Here is an 18098-nt window from a genome sequence, read left to right as displayed (position 1 = left end):
TCTGGATATAAATTAAGGTCGACCGGTTAATGGGAATGGCCGATTAATTAGGGCCGATTCAGAATTTTCGATACGGAATCAGATAATCGGTATTTGGACGCGATTTTGGCCATCTTGGCCATGTTCTGTATAACTCTCCCCGCACGGCAGAAGAGGACTGGCCACCCCTCATAGCCTGGTTTCGCTCTCTCGGTTTCTCGGTTTCTAGGGCGTTTTTGCCCTAGGGCCCACTGTGCTTGCTACACTGCATTGGGGCTTGCTGTTTGGGGGGTTTAGGCTGGGTTTCTGTACAGCATGAGATATCGCTGATGTCCAAGTGCTATATAAAGAACTTTGATTTGATTTGATTAATGTTGAGCAGTTCAATGACTGTTTTAGTTTATGCTCCGCCTCAACGATGGCAAGAAGCTGTTGGTTAATCATTGTGTCTTTGTTGCCTTTCCTTTTTGACCAGGCTGAAAAGACCTCAGTCATTCTTTTGATTTACTATTTGGGAAGGAATTTATATGTGCCCAGGCCAGGGTGTAATGGATCCTGTTTATGCTGGTGAAGAATGCGCGGCAGAAGCAGATATGAGTAATCAAGTACTACTCAACACTTTGTTTTTGCATTATTTAAACCAAATTGAACATGTTTCATTATTTATTTGAGGCTAAATAGATTTTATTGATGTATTATATTAAGTTAAAATAAGTGTTCATTCAGTATTGTTGTAATTGTCATTATTACAACGAAAAAATTTAAAACGGCTGATTATTGCCAGTATTGGCTTTTTTTGGTCCTCCAATAATCGGTATCGGTATCGCCGTTGAAAAATCCTAATCGGTCGACCTCTAATATAAATATGAACTTTATCTAACAAAACATACATGTATTGTGTAACATGAAGTCCTATCAGTGCCATTTGATGAAGATCATCAAAGGTTAGTGATTCATTTTATCTCTATTTCTGCTTTTTGTGACTCTCTTTGGCTGGAAAAATGTGACTAGGTGCTGACCTAACATAATTGCATGGTGTGCTTTCACAGTAAAGCCTTTTTGAAATCGGACACTGGTTGGATTTACAAGAAGTTTATCTTTAAAATGGTGGATAATACTTGTATGTTTGAGGAATTTTAATTATGGGATTTCTGTTTTGAATTTGGCGTCCTGCAATTTCACCGGCTGTTGTCGAGGTGGGGCGCTACCATCCCACTTGTACCAGAGAGGTTAAGATATTATATCGAATTAAATCAACAAGACTCTGAGGTAAACTCAATCACTATCTGTGTAATCCCTCACATTCCTTTACTGACGTGGTGACGTATTATCTCAGTAAGTCACATCAATACACGACAGGTGGGTTTTCATTTTGTTTGCCTATTCTTGGGCAAATTTAGTGGGCACGCATGGTGGGTGTATTTTAGGTCCCAGTTGTTGTTGCTAGTCAACTTTCATTGGACACCCACCATGAGCGTCTTTCAGAACCCCTCCTAGAACCCCATCTGTTTAATTTTGGTTGTTAGTGACTTCCCTTCTGTTTAAGTGACACTTTTGATTTCTTGCTGGGGAACGTAACATCCTGAAGTTGATGGGTTTATTAGGACATGTAAACAGCTTAATTGGCGTTCCAGTGGTGTATTTGATCTGCACTTGTGCCAGCACTGGTAGTGCAAACCTCCCTATTATGCGAGAGTGAAGTGAGTTCGGAAAAAAACAAAGTATACATCTTTCGCAATAGTTTTCACATACAAACTTTATATGTCCGAACTCAAAATCAAATGGTCTTCTAAAAAAAGAACAGGGTCACTGTGGTAGAACGTTTCTTTTTGCATTTATCAAAAGGTCCATCTGAACACGCTAATTAGGAAACCCATTCTTCTTGCAAAGCTTGTAAACGGTTTATTATATTAATCTGACTATCCACAATAATCGTATTATTGTGAGCATGTAACCATGCTCAATGAGAGAAGTGAAAATATATTCCTTAGTTGTTCATTTTATTGAAATCTAAAGGTCGGAACCTACAGTAGATTAGAGCCAATGTCTAATGTAGTTATTACTCCAACCTTGTGAAAGTGACAAACTGACACGTTTTCATTTTCGTCAAAAACAACTTTATATTGAAGGAGTGCCTTTTGATTTGATGGCCTGCACATGTGCAGTTCGGCACAAGACGACTGACTTGTTTCTGCTCATGAGCTTAGCTAGCCAACTATGACATCACCTACAAGCGTGATTGGGGACTTCTATTGGAGAAGCAGTTACTGAACATCTTACTGTCTTTGGTATTGTTGTTTCTGACTCATTAACATATTTTGAGGCGTGCCTTGTAAGAGGCTAAATTAAAGGTGTATAGGGGATAGAATGGAGTTCCAGCATGTCACGCCCTGACCGTAGAGAGGTTTTATGTCTCTATTTTGGTTTGGTCAGGGTGTGATTTGGGTGGGCATTCTATGTTCATTTTCTATGTTTTGTATTTCTTTGTGTTTGGCCGGATGTGATTCTCAATCAGAGGAAGCGGTCTATCGTTGTCTCTGATTGAGAATCATACTAGGTAGTTTTTCCCCACCGAGGCTTTGTGGGTAGTTATTTTCTGTTTTGTGTTTCTGCACCTGACAGGACTGTTTCGGTTTTCGTTCATTCTCTTTGTTATTTTTGTTATTAGTGTTCAGTTGTTAAATAAAAAGCATGAACACTTACCACGCTGTGCTTTGGTCCGATCCTTCTTCAACAGACGATCGTTACACAGCAAGTCTCAAACATTTAATGGTTGAGTTTTTGCAATGTCCTTTGGTTTGTTTTGCCCTGTAGTCACTGCCAGTTTGGAAGCCTTTGTTAAGACCAACATTTTGTATTTTATGACTTGCCCTTCTAGAGGCTTAATAAAAGCTTCCAAACTGAATTAATTGATATTCCTTAGTTTTTAAACACATTACCTAGCGGCCAACTTGCTTGCACCAACCTTATGCAATTACGGTAAAATACAAACCCTATCGCCCCTGAATTAAAGTTATTGATTTATTACAATTACTGTAAGATTACAGTAACCAAATGTACTGTTTTGCAGTAACTTACAGGCAACCATTTGCTTGTAACTGTAAAAACAAGGGTAAAGATTACAATAACAGTATTGGAAACTGTAAAATATGGTACGGTAAAATACTGTACCATTTCAGATGGTAACTTAAAGGCAACTGGCTACCTGTAAATTACCATTAAAAAAATCACAGGAAATGGTTTAGTGTACAATCTCTTATTATTACGAATCCTTTTTCACACACTTTAGTAAATTTTTCTTGGGTAAATTTTTCTTGGGTCAAGCGTTTGTTGTTTACATGACTGTATCTGTCTTTGTTGGGGGTTTATGGTATTGGCTAGTCTAAGCGGGGTTAGGGCTTCCGAGTGGTGCAGCGGTCCAAGGCACAGCATCTCAGTGCAAGAGGCCTCACTACAGTCCCTGGTTTGAATTCAGGCTGTATCACATCCGGCCGTGATTGGGAGTCTCATAGGGTGGCGCACCATTGGCCCAGCATCGTCTTGGGTAGGCCGTCATTGTAAATAAGATTTTGTTCTTAACTGACTTGCCTAGTTAAATAAAGGTAAAAAGTAAATTAAAATGGTGTTCCTGCCAGTCATACTGTAGAGCTATAAATATACTTACCTCACATTGTTGACCTGCAGTGTGCCGTACTACCTCACCCAATAAGCTTGCAGCTTAAAAGGTGTAAGAGCAGAAACATATCCAACTCAATAACTAATAAGCATAATTAATTTTATTGGTTTATGAAATATACTGAACTAAAATATAATATAGTTCATATATGGAAAACAGTCCATTTAAATAAATTCATTAGGTACTAATTTATGGATTTCACATGACTGGGCATGGGTGCAGTATGGGGCCAATTACATTCCATATGTATTGAATTTAAAATAAATTGTAAACATAAAATAAAGTCTGACATCACCACTACACGCCAAACATGGAACAAACCAATTTTTCTTTTAAATTTACAAATCCCACTAGTCCCCCCTTTGACACATGGTCTTGACCATGCAACATAGGGGAAACAGGACCTAGGCAAGGCCGGCACGCCATTTGGCCCCATCCACAGCGGAGTCTGTGAATCGTATGTACAGTTGAAGTCGGAAGTTTACAGACTTAGGTTGGAGTCATTAAAACGTGTTTTTCAACCACTCCACAAATTTCGTGTCAACAAACTATAATTTTGGCAAGTCGGTTAGGACATCTACTTTGTGCATGATGCAATACATTTTTCCAACAATTGTTTACAGACATATTATTTCACCTATAATTCACTGTCACAATACCAGTGGGACAGAGGTTTACATATACTAAGTTGACTGTGCCTTTAAACAGCTTGGAGAATTCCAGAAAATGATGTCATGGCTTTAGAAGCATCTGTTAGGCTAATTGACATAATTTGAGTCAATTGGAGGTGTACCTGTGGATGTATTTCAAGGCCTACCGTCAAGCTCAGTGCCTCTTTGCTTGACATCATGTGAAAATCCCAAAAAATCAGCCAAGACCTCAGAAAAAAATTTGTAGACCTCCACAAGTCTGGATCATCCTTGGGAGCAATTTCAAAACGCCTGAAGGTACCACGTTCATCTGAACAAACAATAGCACGCAACAATAAACACCATGGGACCACTCAGCCGTCATACCGCTCAGGAAGGAGACACGTTTTGTCTCCTAGAGATGAACGTACTTTGGTGCGGATCAATCCCAGAACAACCGCAAAGGACCTTGTGTAGATGCTGGAGGAAACAGGTACAAAATTATCTATATCCACAGTAAAATGAGTCCTATATCGACATAACCTGAACAGCCGCTCAGCAAGGAAGAAGCCACTGCTCCAAAACCGCCTTAAAAAAGGTTTGCAACTGCACATAAGGACAAAGATCATACTTTTTGGAGAAATGTCCTCTGGTCTGCTGAAACAAAAATATAACTGTTTGGCCATCATGACCATTGTTATGTTTGGAGGAGAAAGGGGGAGGCTTGCAAGCCGAAGAACACCATCCCAACTGTGAAGCACGGGGGAGGCAGCAACATGTTGTGGGGGTGCTTTGCAGCAGAAGGGACTGGTGCACTTCACAAAATAGATTGGCATCATTAGCAAGGAAAATTGTTGATATATTGAAGCAACATCTCAAGACATCAGTAAGGAAGTTTAAAGCTTGGTCGCAAATGGGTCTTCCAAATGGACAATGACCCCAAGCATACTTCCAAAGTTGTGGTGAACTGACTTAAGGACACCAAAGTCAAGGTATTGGAGTGGCCAGGACAAAGCCCTGACCTCAATCCATAGAAAATGTGTGGGCAGAACTGAAAAAGCGTGTGTGAGCAAGGAGGCCTAGAAACCTGACTCAGTTACACCAGCTCTGTCAGGAGGAATGGGCCAAATTTCACCCAACCTATTGTGGGAAGCTTGTGGAAGGCTACCCGAAACGTTTGACCCAAGTTCAACAATTTAAAGGCAATGCTACCAAATACTAATTGAGTAAATGTAAACTTCTGACCCATTGGGAATGTGATGAAAGAAATAAAAGCTGAAATAAAACATTCTCTACTATTATTCTGACATGTCACATTCTTAAAATAAAGTGGTGATCCTAAAATTGAATTTTTACTAGGATTAAATGTCAGGAACTGCAAAAGACTGAGTTTAAATGTATTTGGCTAAGGTGTATGTAAACTTCTGACTTCAACTGTACATTTTGTGTTCCAGAGACAGTTCCACTGGCTATGCAGTAGACTGTTAAGGAAACAAGTAATTTGCAGATGCAGGAAGTCAAACCGCCTGCGGTGTGTTTGGGACATTGAACATTGCTGCATCTTTTGTTGCTAAATCAGCCACATCATTTTTCAAGTAGGTGAGGTAACCACGCTGTGTGCACAATGTACCAAATTCATGCACTACCCCAAAAGCATACCTGCTGTCGATGTAAATATTAGCAGACCTATGTTTTTCCAGAATGCATGCTACAGTCAGAGCAAACAATTCTGCAGCTTGGGCCGATATATGAGAGGTTAGTTTATCACTTTTATCAGATAGATCAGGTTCATCAGATAGATCAGGTCGTGGATTAGATATCTGTTCCACCAAGGCAGCACAGTCATGTGGTTCACCATCTTCTGTAAGTGAAAGGGTTGCTGGGTTTTGAACGGTACGTCTCTTAAGGGTAACATGAGCCATGGTTAACAAATTTTTCTGGTAGTGCAGTATTCTAGCAGGGGTGAGATGAGGGCGTTTATTGATGTAAAGTTACACATGCAATTTTAAATAAAACAACAGCAGTAAATGCTTTTCAAGCAGTACATTTCCCTTACAAAACAATCATCAAAAGAAATCACATTCTACAAAATAATAACCCTGAGTCGTCACCTGGGCAAACTCTAAGCAACCTTAAACAACTATAACCCACTAATTTAACCCACAAATAATTTCCCCATCGCAGTCATTACTGCACCAAGTTGTTAATGCTTCTTTTCTACATGCTTATTTTCTACAAATCCAATTGTATCATAATACCCGTGTCATTTATATTTCAAAAATATTTTCCATATTTCCAAAATTTGGGGAAGGATTGTCACAACGCTCGCACACTTTTTGCATTTCCTAAACTTCACTTAATCAAGACAATTCAGTCTGTCATCTTGAAATTGTAAATGGAATTCCACACGCAAGCCTAGTTAATGCGATATCCGTCTAAGGCTTTCAGCCTCATGTCCATGTCTCGTTATTAATTCAAAGTCCATCTCTCTCTCGGCGACCCCGTGCAGTTTCTTCTTTTCCATGTATTAGTCTAACCAGCCCTCTTCCTCGCTCATCATGTAGTAGGTCTGCCCAAACAATTCTATCTTAGGTAAATTCATAGTCTATATTTTTTTTGTCCAGCACGTTCCACTCCGAGTAGTTTAGATTTATTGTATGCGCAATTTTTGTCCGTCCTACTTTTAGAATCGCCTTCAACCAACTTTTGCGTACCATCAATGTCATTATTTTTAATATGTCTGGTAGACTTCAGGCTTCGTGTTCTAAGACTTGAGCTATCCTTCCCCTTTCCTTACAGACATTTTTGTATTATTTTCTTGTCTGTCTTACTACGATGTTCTCTCATTCTTACTCAAGTTCCTTTACAATGATTCAATTTTTTGAATTATTTAAATTTTTAGTTTGTTCAAACCTACTTTAACATCTTAAATACTATCTACTTACTTCTATGAAACAAAGCACTTCACTCAGTCACCAGCCAGTCTCGTTTTACACATAATTATCACATTTATTTAGTTGCATTACTTAGCTGCCCTCCTATTTCCACCTAATCAATCTGTCACGGTTCGCTCTTCAATACACACACACACACCCAGGAAACAGAAACGAACACACAAAACAAACAGTATTTGGTTAGGACTGTTTTCCTTATTAAAAATGTCTAATTGATCCATTACTCAAATATTTCCAACACACACTGCAGTATATTCTCCAACTATGTCCCACTATTCTTCCTGTCCACTGATGTCTTAGGGCTATCTGTTGGCTGTGGACTTCAATTCTACAGAAGTATTTTTGTATTGCTAAAATGGGGAAACAATCACAGGTGCACCTTACTATCTTATACCATATCATTGTAATGCATTCTATGCATTCTATATATTTTTTATAGCGCCTTTAAGTCCACACAGAACTCTAGCCCACACAGGGCTTTTGTTTTAACTTATTATGGCTGGTGGCAGTATTGAGTAGCTTGGATGAATAAGGTGAACAGAGTAAACTGCATGCTACTCAGGCCCAGAAGCTAAGCTAGAATATGCATATTATTAGTAGATTTGGATAGAAAACACTCAGAAGTTTCAAAAACTGTTTGAATGATGTCTGTGAGAATAACAGAACTCATATGGCAGGCAAAAACCTGAAGAAATCCAACCAGGAAGTGGGAAATCTGAGGTTTGTAGGTTTGCCTATCCAATATACAGTGTCTATGGGGTAATATTGCACTTCCTAAGGCTCCCTCTAGATGTCAACAGTCGTTAGAGCCTTGTTTCAGGCTTCTACTGTGAAGGGGGGGAGAATAAGAGCTGTTTGACTAAGGGTCCTGTCAGAAGGCCATGAGCTCAGTCAGGCGCGTGCCCGTGAGAGGTAGCTGCGTTCCTTTTCATTTCTAAAGACAAAGGAATTGTCGGGTTGGGATATTATTGAAGATTTATGATAAAAACATCCTAAAGATTGATTCTATACATCGTTTTACATGTTTCTACGAACTGTAATGGAACTTTTTGACTTTTCGTCTGGCCTGCGCCTCGTGAATTTGGATTTGTGACCTAAACGCGTGAACAAAAAGGAGGTATTTGGACATAAATGATGGACTTTATCGAACAATTTATTGTGGAACTGGGATTCCTGGGAGTGCATTCTGATGATCATCAAAGGTAAGTGAATATTTATAATGCTATTTCTGACTTCTGTTGACTCCACAACATGGCGGGTTTCTGTATGGCTTGTTTTGGTCTCTGAGCGCTGTAATCAGATTATTGCATGGTGCGCTTTTTCCGTAAAGCTTTTTTGAAATCTGATACAGCGGTTGCATTAAGGAGAAGTTTATCTAGAATTCCATGCATGACACTTGTATCTTTTATCAATGTTTATTATGAGTATTTCTGTAAATTGATGTGGCTCTCTGCAAAATCACCGGATGTTTTGGAAGTACTGAACATAACGCGCCAATGTAAACTGAGATTTTTGGATATAAATATGAACTTTATCGAACAAAACATACATGTATTGTGTAACATTAAGTCCTATGAGTGTCATCTGATAAAATTAACCTTTGATCTTCATCTCTATTTCTGCTTTTTGTGACTCCTCTCTTTGTCTGGAAAAATGGCTGTGTTTTTTGTGACCTAAGGTACTGACCTAACAATCGCATGGTATGCTTTCGTCCTAAAGCCTTTTTGAAATCGGACACTTTGTTGGGATTAACAACAAGTTTATCTTTAAAATGGTGTCTAATACTTGTATGTTTGAGGAATTTTAATTATGAGATTTCTGTTTGAATTTGGCGCCCTGCACTTTAACTGGCTGTTATATCGATACCGTTAACGGGATTTCAGCCGTAAGACGTTAAACAACAGTGGGTGATACTGAAATACTCCTCACCACCCTCCGCCTTATGAGACTCAACCCAGAGGACCCCCGGGTGACTATACACAGATCTACCCTCTCATACCACTGACAGAAGAAAATGGAGAGCAACCACAATTATCCTCAAGGGGACTCTGATGGAGGTGGATGACACAACAGCAGCAACAAATGCATGAGAACTAGAATTGGATGGGAAAAGGAGGCACTGTCACGTTCTGACCATAGTTCTTTTGTGTTTTCTTTGTTTTAGTGTTGGTCAGGACGTGAGCTGAGTGGGCATTCTATGTTGTGTGTCTAATTTTCCCGTTTCTATGTTTGGCCTGATATGGTTCTCAATCAGAGGCAGGTGTTAGTCATTGTCTCTGATTGGGAACCATATTTAGGTAGCCTGTTTTGTGTTGGGTTTTGTGGGTGGTTGTCTTCTGTCTTCGTGTGTCTGCACCAGACAGAACTGTTTCGGTTTTTCACATTTGTTGTTTTGTATTTTGTAGTGTTCACGTTTATTGTCTTTATTAAACATGATGAACACTAACCACGCTGCGCTTTGGTCCTCTCCTTCGTCCACAGAAGAAAGCCATTACAGAACCACCAACCACAATAGGACCAAGCAGCGTGGTAACGGGCAGCAACAGCAGCGGCCGAAAACACAAGACTCCTGGACTTGGGAGGAAATACTGGACGGCAAGGGACCATGGAAACAGGCTGGTGAGTATCGCCGCCCCAAAGCTGAGCTGGAGGCAGCGAAAGCGGAGAGGCGGTGGTATGAGGAGGCTGCACTTAAGCGCGGCTGGAAGCCAGAGAGGCAGCCCCAAAAATTTCCCGTGGCACACGGGGAGTGGTGTTAAGTCAGGTAGGAGACCTAAGCCAACTCCCCGTGCTTACCGTGGAGAGAGAGCGACCGGGCAGGCACCGTGTTATGCAGAGATGCGCACGGTGTCCCCGGTGCGTCTGCATAGCCCGGTTCGGTACATTCCAGCACCTCGTATCGGCCGGGCTAGGGTGGGCATCAAGCCAGGTGCCATGAAACCGGCTCTACGGTTTCATGTAGTGCGCCTCCACGGTCCGGTCTATCCAGTGCCTTCTCCACGCACCAGTCCGCCTGTGGCAGCCCCTCGCACCAGCCCAGTACCACATCACGCACCAAGCCTCCTGTGCGTCTCCAGAGCCCTGTACGCCCTGTTCCTCCTCCCCGCACTCGCCCAGTGGTGCGTGTCCCCAGTCCGGTACCACCAGTTCCGGCACCACGCACCAGGCCTACTGTGCGCCTCAGCAGGCCAGAGTCTGCCGTCTGCCCAGGCTGCCTGAGCTGCCGTCTGCCCAGCGCCATCTGAAGCTGCCCCGTCTGCCGCGCGCCATCTGAGCTGCCCGTCTGCCCAGCGCATCTGAGCTGCCGTCTGCCAGCGCCATCTGAGCTGCCCGTCTGCCCAGCGCCATCTGAGCGCGCCGTTGCGCCAGCGCCATCTGAGCCGCCGTCTGCCCAGCGCCATCTGAGCCGCCGTTCTGCCAGCGCCATCTGAGCCGCCCGTCTGCCCAACGCCATCTTGAGCCGCCGTCTGCCCAGCGCCATCTGCCGCCGTCTGCCTAGCGGCCATCTGAGCCGCCGTGTCGAGCCGTCCGTCAGTCAGGAGCCGCCAGAGCAGTCCGTCAGTCAGGAGCGCCCAGAGCCGTCCGTCAGTCAGGAGCCGCCAGAGCCGTCCGTCAGTCAGGAGCCGTCAGAGCGCGCTTCGAGTCGGAGGCGCAAGCCGCCCGCCAGTCAGGAGCCGCCAGAGCCGCCCGCCAGTCTGGAGCCGCCCGCCAGTCTGGAGCCGCCCGCCAGTCTGGAGCCGCCCGCCAGTCTGGCGCGTTTGAGAAAGATAATATATTTGCACTTTTCGGTCACTGCATTGATTATAGATAACCGGTTAAAAAAAAATTATACACAGAAGATGTATCACAAAGGACATGTTAAGAGTTGCCATGTGTCCAGTCAAGTTGATAAATCCCTGAACACTACTTCTTAACGTTGGGCTACGTGCCCTAACTATTGAAATATCATGGATGAGGTCATATGTCATTTCCTAAGGCTATAAAAAAGGAAATTCCAAACAGGGAAACTGAAAGAGCATTGAAAATTCCATCTCTTCACCTTGCAAAGCTGTTGACGAAATGTTTCGTTCTTGTCTTCTTTATGCAGGTGTGCGCAAGAATGTTGCTCAAAGCAAGGGCTATGCAAATACTTATTTGTACACAGTGCTCTTCAAGCAATGCATTTTAAATACAGTAGCCTATGCATTTTTTGTAGTTCATTTTTACCTTTATTAAGTAGGCATGATAACCTACAGTATAATAATTTAAATGCATACTGTTTATATCCCCTCTCTCARGGGATGGAACGTGTAACTAATTGCACAGCTACTCTGTTACAGAAAGAACAACATGATGATAATAGTTGGACTCCACACAGCTGCTCCACTGCAGTTATCTTAATGTACTACATGTAGCATCCATGGCATTTCATTATTTCATTGCAAAACAAATTGACATTGGCATATAAAAAGGAAATTCAAACGATTTCTTTGTGAGCTGATTTCTTATTAACAGCTAGATATGTTGTTATTAACAATTTCTTGTGGACCTGATTTCTTATTAACAGCTAGATCTGTAATTATGAAGTTAGGAGAATTAGGTTAAGTTTAGGAAAAGGTTGAGGGTTAGCTAAAATGCTAAACATTTTACAATAGTTTGAGGGTTAGCTAAAATGCTAAACATTTTACAATAGTTTGACAATCAGGAACCCTTCTAGCCATGAAAGTGGGACAGCCTCTGTCGCGGGATGATGACATTGGTGAATACAAAATCCTAAATCCCTTTCACTTTCGAAATCAACCGTTTTTATGTAGGACTGCATTTCGTCATCTATAGGTACAACATAACGTCACCTTTTAACATGGTTAGCTAAATTATTATCCTATGGTTTTGCACAACTTATTTATGTTTATGAATATATCATGATTTGACATTATTGATTTGTTTATGTAATTATTTGTTTATTTATTTAAATTAACTGAACAATGCAATTCAGCGCTCAGCTGCCAATGTTGTACATCATGACAATAAACTAAACCTTTCTTTATTGGCTCTAGGCCCTTCAAAAATTAAAGTGTTTAAAGCTGCTTTATTATCTACAATTGTCGCTATTCCTTAAGAATTTCGCTTGTCACATTTCAGCAAGAATCTGATTGATCTTGAACAGAACTTACAACATCTATCAACATGTCTCAATCAAAATTGTACAGCCAGAAGTACAGAAAAGAGTAGGAGTCTGTACCTGAACAAATGTCAAGTCATATTTTTCGCCGAGCTGGCCAGTCAATTTGAGTAACGTTATTGTGTATTGTACGTAATGACGCAGTTTTACGTTATCACGCAATGACATCGCAACGTCATTTAGCAACTTTTAGCAACAAATCAACCTGCCTCTAGCAACTTACCCTGAAAATKWGTTGGCAACACTGGGTGCTGTTGTGAGGACAAGAGTTTTAGAGAGGATGGACGATTAAAATKAATGTATGTGGACATATGCTATAGTAGTTAGAGCTAGACAAGAGAAGATATGGATGCTTAGAATTCGTAAATTGCTGTATTAATCACTTGAATGCCATTCTCAACTACGTGCTTTAAAATACAAGTTGAAGGCATTGGGAGATTAAATCAAAACAAATTGTATTTGTCACACACAGTGAATCATCATGTATACATTTTGCAGTGAAATGCTTGCATGCTAGGATATCTGACTCAACATTATTATTACATGCCTATTGYATGTATAAGCAACATGTAATAATTCACTTGTCTGTTGGCCACGTCATCTTTCCTCATTCACCTGGTTAAAAGTACAATACTGTATGCTTTGGTCAAACATGGCAGATAACACACCTGGTTTCAATTCTGTTTGCTTTCTGGGCAGTACACATAACCCAATACAATGTGATTGTGCAGGCTATTCTGAACCTCTTCCCCCATCCACTTGTGTGTGGACTCATTGTAATGAAGGATTTAGCATTTTGCTCTGACATTGGCAGGATGTTTTTACACAATGAAGTGCAACCACCATATTGCCTTTTTTAAAGCGAAACTGTTCTGATATGTCCTTCATCTGTCTATTATGAGTCATTCAAATAACTTATTAGTATGATTTTAATAAAGCTCATCCTTTCTTCGCCAATTAAAAAGTCCTCACCATATGGATTTGGATGTCTTGGGTCGATAAATGGGTCCTCCAGAGGTGCCTGTCCTCCATTGCAGATGCAATCTCCTCCTCCTCCAGTCTGGTGTTGCTCCTTAGCTAGTCCAAGTATGTGTTCTCTGGCCTTCCCCTTCTGCTGACACCGTGCTGTGGTTTACAGATGATTACTTCCCTAAAGCTGTTGTTTTTAGTTAGGCTTTGGAATACATTTCATTTCGTTTCCCAGTATTTCATGTACCCTAACCGTCCACCAGAGGGAAGCACTATTTAACATTTTAGTTTGAATCCCACTAAAGTGTAAAGCTCTAAATGAAAACATCACTTTGGACCTTGGTTCAATAAGAAGTAGTGACACAACACAAACATTATGGAAAGTGGTAAAACATTTATTTCAAGAAAATAACATATAATAATACTGCTATTGTGTTAAATGTTTTACATATTTATTTATTTACTCATTCCCTCCTCACAGTAATCAACATGCAAAATAGATAGGCTACAGAATACAGAACGAAATATAAGATACAAAATTTAAAAAACATGTTCTTATAACTCAAAAACGAACAATGGTGACCCTGGCCCGTGACCCCACTCTCAAGAGTTGTGATATGCAAGAAAYACATTTCCATTACACATTTGTACAAGAAACATCCACAGGTGACAAATATACAAGCACCCTCCAAATTATTGTTATTATGCCTTTCCCTAACCTTAACCCCAGTCAAACTATACCTAAACTTAACTTAACCCTCGTTCCTAAACCTAACCTCAATTAATTTTACCGCTATGACTAAATACATTTTTTCTTCTGCCGGGTCGAATAGCCACTTCCTTGTTTTATACATTGGGACGAAYTTCAGCATAGTTTTTAATGACCCCTGAAAAGCGAATGACTTTGACCTCTTTGGTTTTTGCCTTGAAGTCCTGCCACAGGTACTCTGGAGACAACACCTTGCTGGGCTTATTGTCGAGCAGGTACCTGTTGAGGTGGCTCTCCTCCTGCCAGGCAGCCTCGATGGAATTCCCCGCATCCTCCTCAAACCGGGTCCGACACACCTTTGTTAGTGTGTACACATCCTCCACGAACCCTCCGATCATAGCCCCGCCATAGTAGTAGTCTCCCTCATCCATAGGGATGTAGGCAGTCGAGGCTGGACGCCGTTCGTACGGGAAACGGTCACGCGTCTGCTCGTAGTAGCCTGGGTGTATCACAGCAACCAGCCTTCCAAGAGACTCGCCCCCCCAGCGAGCGTGGAACTTGCTGTCTACGTCSAGACAGAAGATGTAGTCGGCCTCCCTTCTGATCTGACGTTCGATGGTGGTCTGGATGAACTCCATCCTCCGGGCTGATATCTCCTGCCAGCGGTTGGAACCCGGGACCTGGATCACACTCAAATGTCTCCCCCGAGACAGGTTCACTGAAGGAACATCGTGGGGACGATCAGTGAAAACATAGTAGCGCACGTGGAAGCCGACCATGAAGTGCTTCTCTGCTGTCTCCAGAAAATCTTGGAGAAATCTGACGTATCTGTCAGTATTTAAAGGCATACATATCATAAGGATTAACAAGTGCCTTGCTCAAGGATACAATGGCACTAGGTCACACCTGAGATTGTGATACCAGCAACCATCTGTAACTGATAGGGCGGCAGGTAGCCTACTGGTTAAGAGCGTTGGGCCAGTAACCGAAAAGTCATTGGTTCGAATCGCTGAGCAAAGCCAAGGTGGAAACACCTGCTGTTCTGCCCTTGAGCAAGTCAGTTAACCCCCAACAACAACTTCTCCCTGTGCGCCGATGATGTCATTAAGGCAGCATCTCCGATTCAGAGGGGTTGGGTTAAATGCGGGAGACACACAATTGAATGCATTCAAATGTATCTGACCAGGTATATCCCTTAACTGCATCATCATTCTCATAATACATTATACCACTTTCTGAACAGTATAGAGTCTAGCAGATAATACAGTTCATGAAGTAGTACAATTATTCACTTGTTCCAAGGCATGAATCATGACATCATGATATTTTATTACATCAGGTACTTATGTCCTTATAGTTGCAGTGTTGCAAAAGTATTGATAGTTCAATTCCCCTTTTGAATATTTGGCAAAAGTTGTACTCACTTTCCAATGGCAAACACTGTGGTTGCTATGGTGAGGTTCATGGGCTTGTAGATATTGTCGACAAGCACAGGGTCAAAGGTGCCTTCCCAGACGATGGGCGCCAACCATGGGGTCACTGCCACCACATCAGTACGTCTACAGAAACAGAACAAAGATCTTGCCTGGCTGTGTTGTACTGACCAGAGCCATGTTATGATCTCAATACTTCACTATGGTACTGGCAATTAAAGAACCTTGAAACAAGCTGTGGTGTATTAGGATACACCTCCCCACACTGATGTGTCAGACACTAATGTCAGGTGTGTTCTCCTAATATATCAAAGCTCCCCACACTGATGTGTCAGACACTTACAGTATAGTTTTTCAGCTTATGTGTCTTTAACATAAGAATAAAATGCTACTTACCCCACCAAGACACTGGGCTGCTTGTACAATAGCCTGGGAGAACAAAATGTCAATAATTACTGAATTGTAATGAAGAGATGGTGGTGGTATTAGATAGACCAACCTGTAATAGTTGTACTACTACAGAACCTATACATTGATAGAACTACTTCCCCAACCATCATGCTATAAACTCAATACATACAGTATCCCATCACCAATTCATGCAGTGAATAAATCATGACACTGATGTCCAATGCTATGACATAGAATTACCACTATTCTGATTGATTGTAAGTGCTTTTTGGGAAGATGTTTGTAGGATGGATGTGATAGCATGACACCATACTGCCATGGTGAATGATGGTAGGGTAAAATACAGATGCACACTTTTCAGGAGAGACCATGTTCCGTACTCTGCTCCTTAACATGAGTCGATTCAGGCTGCAGGAATAGAAAAACATTGTAAGAAGAAAACCAACACAATGAAGATCCTAAAAACTAGAAAGGGTACTTTTACATGAAGAATAATTGTGTGACTTGCTTCAGTTGTCCAGAAGTATTTYTATATTAGTGGAAGGAGTTAAGAAGTTTAAATTGTTAGAGGCTAGTGTTGACAATTTGATGGTAGTGTAGTAGTGAATGTATTACAAATAGTAGTGGGATAGTTGCAATTAGTGTAGGGGTTCCAAAACTTTCTAGGTCCACGACCCCACGCGAAAAAAAGTATGTAATTAACTGCAAATTTTTTAGGGGGTAGGGGGGCTATGGCAGTCAATTGAAAAACATTCTAGCATTATTTCTGATTGTCTACTCAACTCACCATCACATACTTTTAATGTGGGGCTATGAAACTCAATTGCAAAATAGTCTGACCATAATGCCTCTTATCCCACCCCCACTAATGAGACGGGTGTGCTTGAAGCATGTCGCGTCGGAGCTTCTCAAAGTCATGGGGCGTGGTCGACAGTTCGCACCTCATCCCTGCTGTCACATCCAGGATTACTGTCAAACAGATTGGGAAGTAGGTCCAAAAGTGCTTTTCCAAGCGTTGGCGATGAGCCGTCTTCACTCGTGTGGGACACTTACTGATGCTGTTTTCTGTTAGAAACATGCACAACTGAGTCATGCTCTGATCCCATATCTCCACAGGCGTGCGCGCAGTGGATGTGGTTTGACGTAGGTTACAATCCAAGTTACCTGCTGCAGTACACTATGTATACAAAAGTATTTGGATACCCCTTCCAATTAGTGGATTTTGCTATTTCATCCACACCCGTTGCTGGCAGGTGCATAAAATCCAGTACACAGCCATGCAACTCCATAGACGAACATTGGCAGTAGAATGGCCTTACTGAAGAGCTCAGTGACTTGCAACGTGGCACCGTCATAGGATGCCACCTTTCCAACAAGTCAGTTTGTAAAAGTTCTGCCCTAATAGAGCTGCCCTGGTCAACTGTAAGTGCTGTTATTGTGAAGTGGAAAAGTCTACGAGCAACAACGGCTCAGCTGCGAAGTGGTAGGGCACACAAGCTCACAGAACGGGACTGCCAAGTGCTGAAGCGCGTCTGTCCTCGGATGCAACACTCACTATTAAGTTCCAAGCTGCCCCGAAGCAACGTCAGCACAAGACCTGTTCATCTGGAGCTTCATGAAATGAGTTTGGGATGAATTGGAATGCCGACTGTGAGCCAGGCCCAATCGCCCAACATCAGTGCCCGACCTCCCTAATGCTCTTGTGGCTGAATGGAAGCAAGTCCCCGCAGCAATGTTGCAGCATCTAGTGGAAAGCCTTCCCAGAAGAGTGGAGGCTGTTATAGTAGCAAATGGTGGACAAACTCCATATTAATGCCCATGATATTGAAATGATGTTTGATGAGCAGGTGTTTAGTGAGTTCTCCAGATCAAAGGCAGTGGGGATGACCAGGGATGTTCTCTTGATAAGTGCATGAATTTGACCATTTTCCTGTCCATAAAACATGTAACGAATAATTTTGTGTGTCAAGGAAAATGTATGGAGTAACAAGTACATTATTTTCTTTAGTAAAAGTAGAAGTAGAAGTAAAATAGTAAAGTACAGATACCTGTGAGGTTCTGAGTTATGCACTATAACCCAATACTATATCACATGTGATTGAATATTAGCAACTGTTGGCCTGGGCGCCTGGGTGTCTGTGTGTGTGTGTGCTGGAAGTAACAGTTAGCCCCAGATA

General features: G+C 41.8%; 1 protein-coding gene across 4 annotated transcripts in view; it reads right to left on the bottom strand.

The window, feature by feature from the left end:
- Nucleotides 1–18098, bottom strand: part of LOC112069843 (globoside alpha-1,3-N-acetylgalactosaminyltransferase 1-like) — a 51065-nt gene that overhangs the window by 28824 nt on the left and 4143 nt on the right. The window contains exons 1-4 of one of the 4 annotated variants that reach the window (XR_011475464.1): nt 16276–17849; nt 15907–15939; nt 15502–15636; nt 14121–14905 (exon numbers count right to left, since the gene is read on the bottom strand). Coding sequence is in view for 3 of the 4 variants with exons in the window: in XM_070438737.1 (XP_070294838.1) it covers nt 14215–14905; nt 15502–15636; nt 15907–15939; nt 16276–16349 (933 nt within the window). In the remaining variant the exon portion in view is untranslated. Of the gene's footprint in view, nt 1–13742; nt 14906–15501; nt 15637–15906; nt 15940–16275; nt 17850–18098 lie in introns of those variants that run through there. The other 3 variants (XM_024137220.2, XM_070438737.1, XM_070438738.1) reach the window with 3 other exon arrangements.

Source organism: Salvelinus sp. IW2-2015, unplaced genomic scaffold (assembly GCF_002910315.2).
Source record: "Salvelinus sp. IW2-2015 unplaced genomic scaffold, ASM291031v2 Un_scaffold1131, whole genome shotgun sequence".
In the NCBI taxonomy this organism is placed as follows: Eukaryota; Metazoa; Chordata; class Actinopteri; order Salmoniformes; family Salmonidae; genus Salvelinus; species Salvelinus sp. IW2-2015.
Note: the sequence above shows the minus strand (reverse complement) of the source record. Positions and strands in the feature narration are given on the sequence as shown.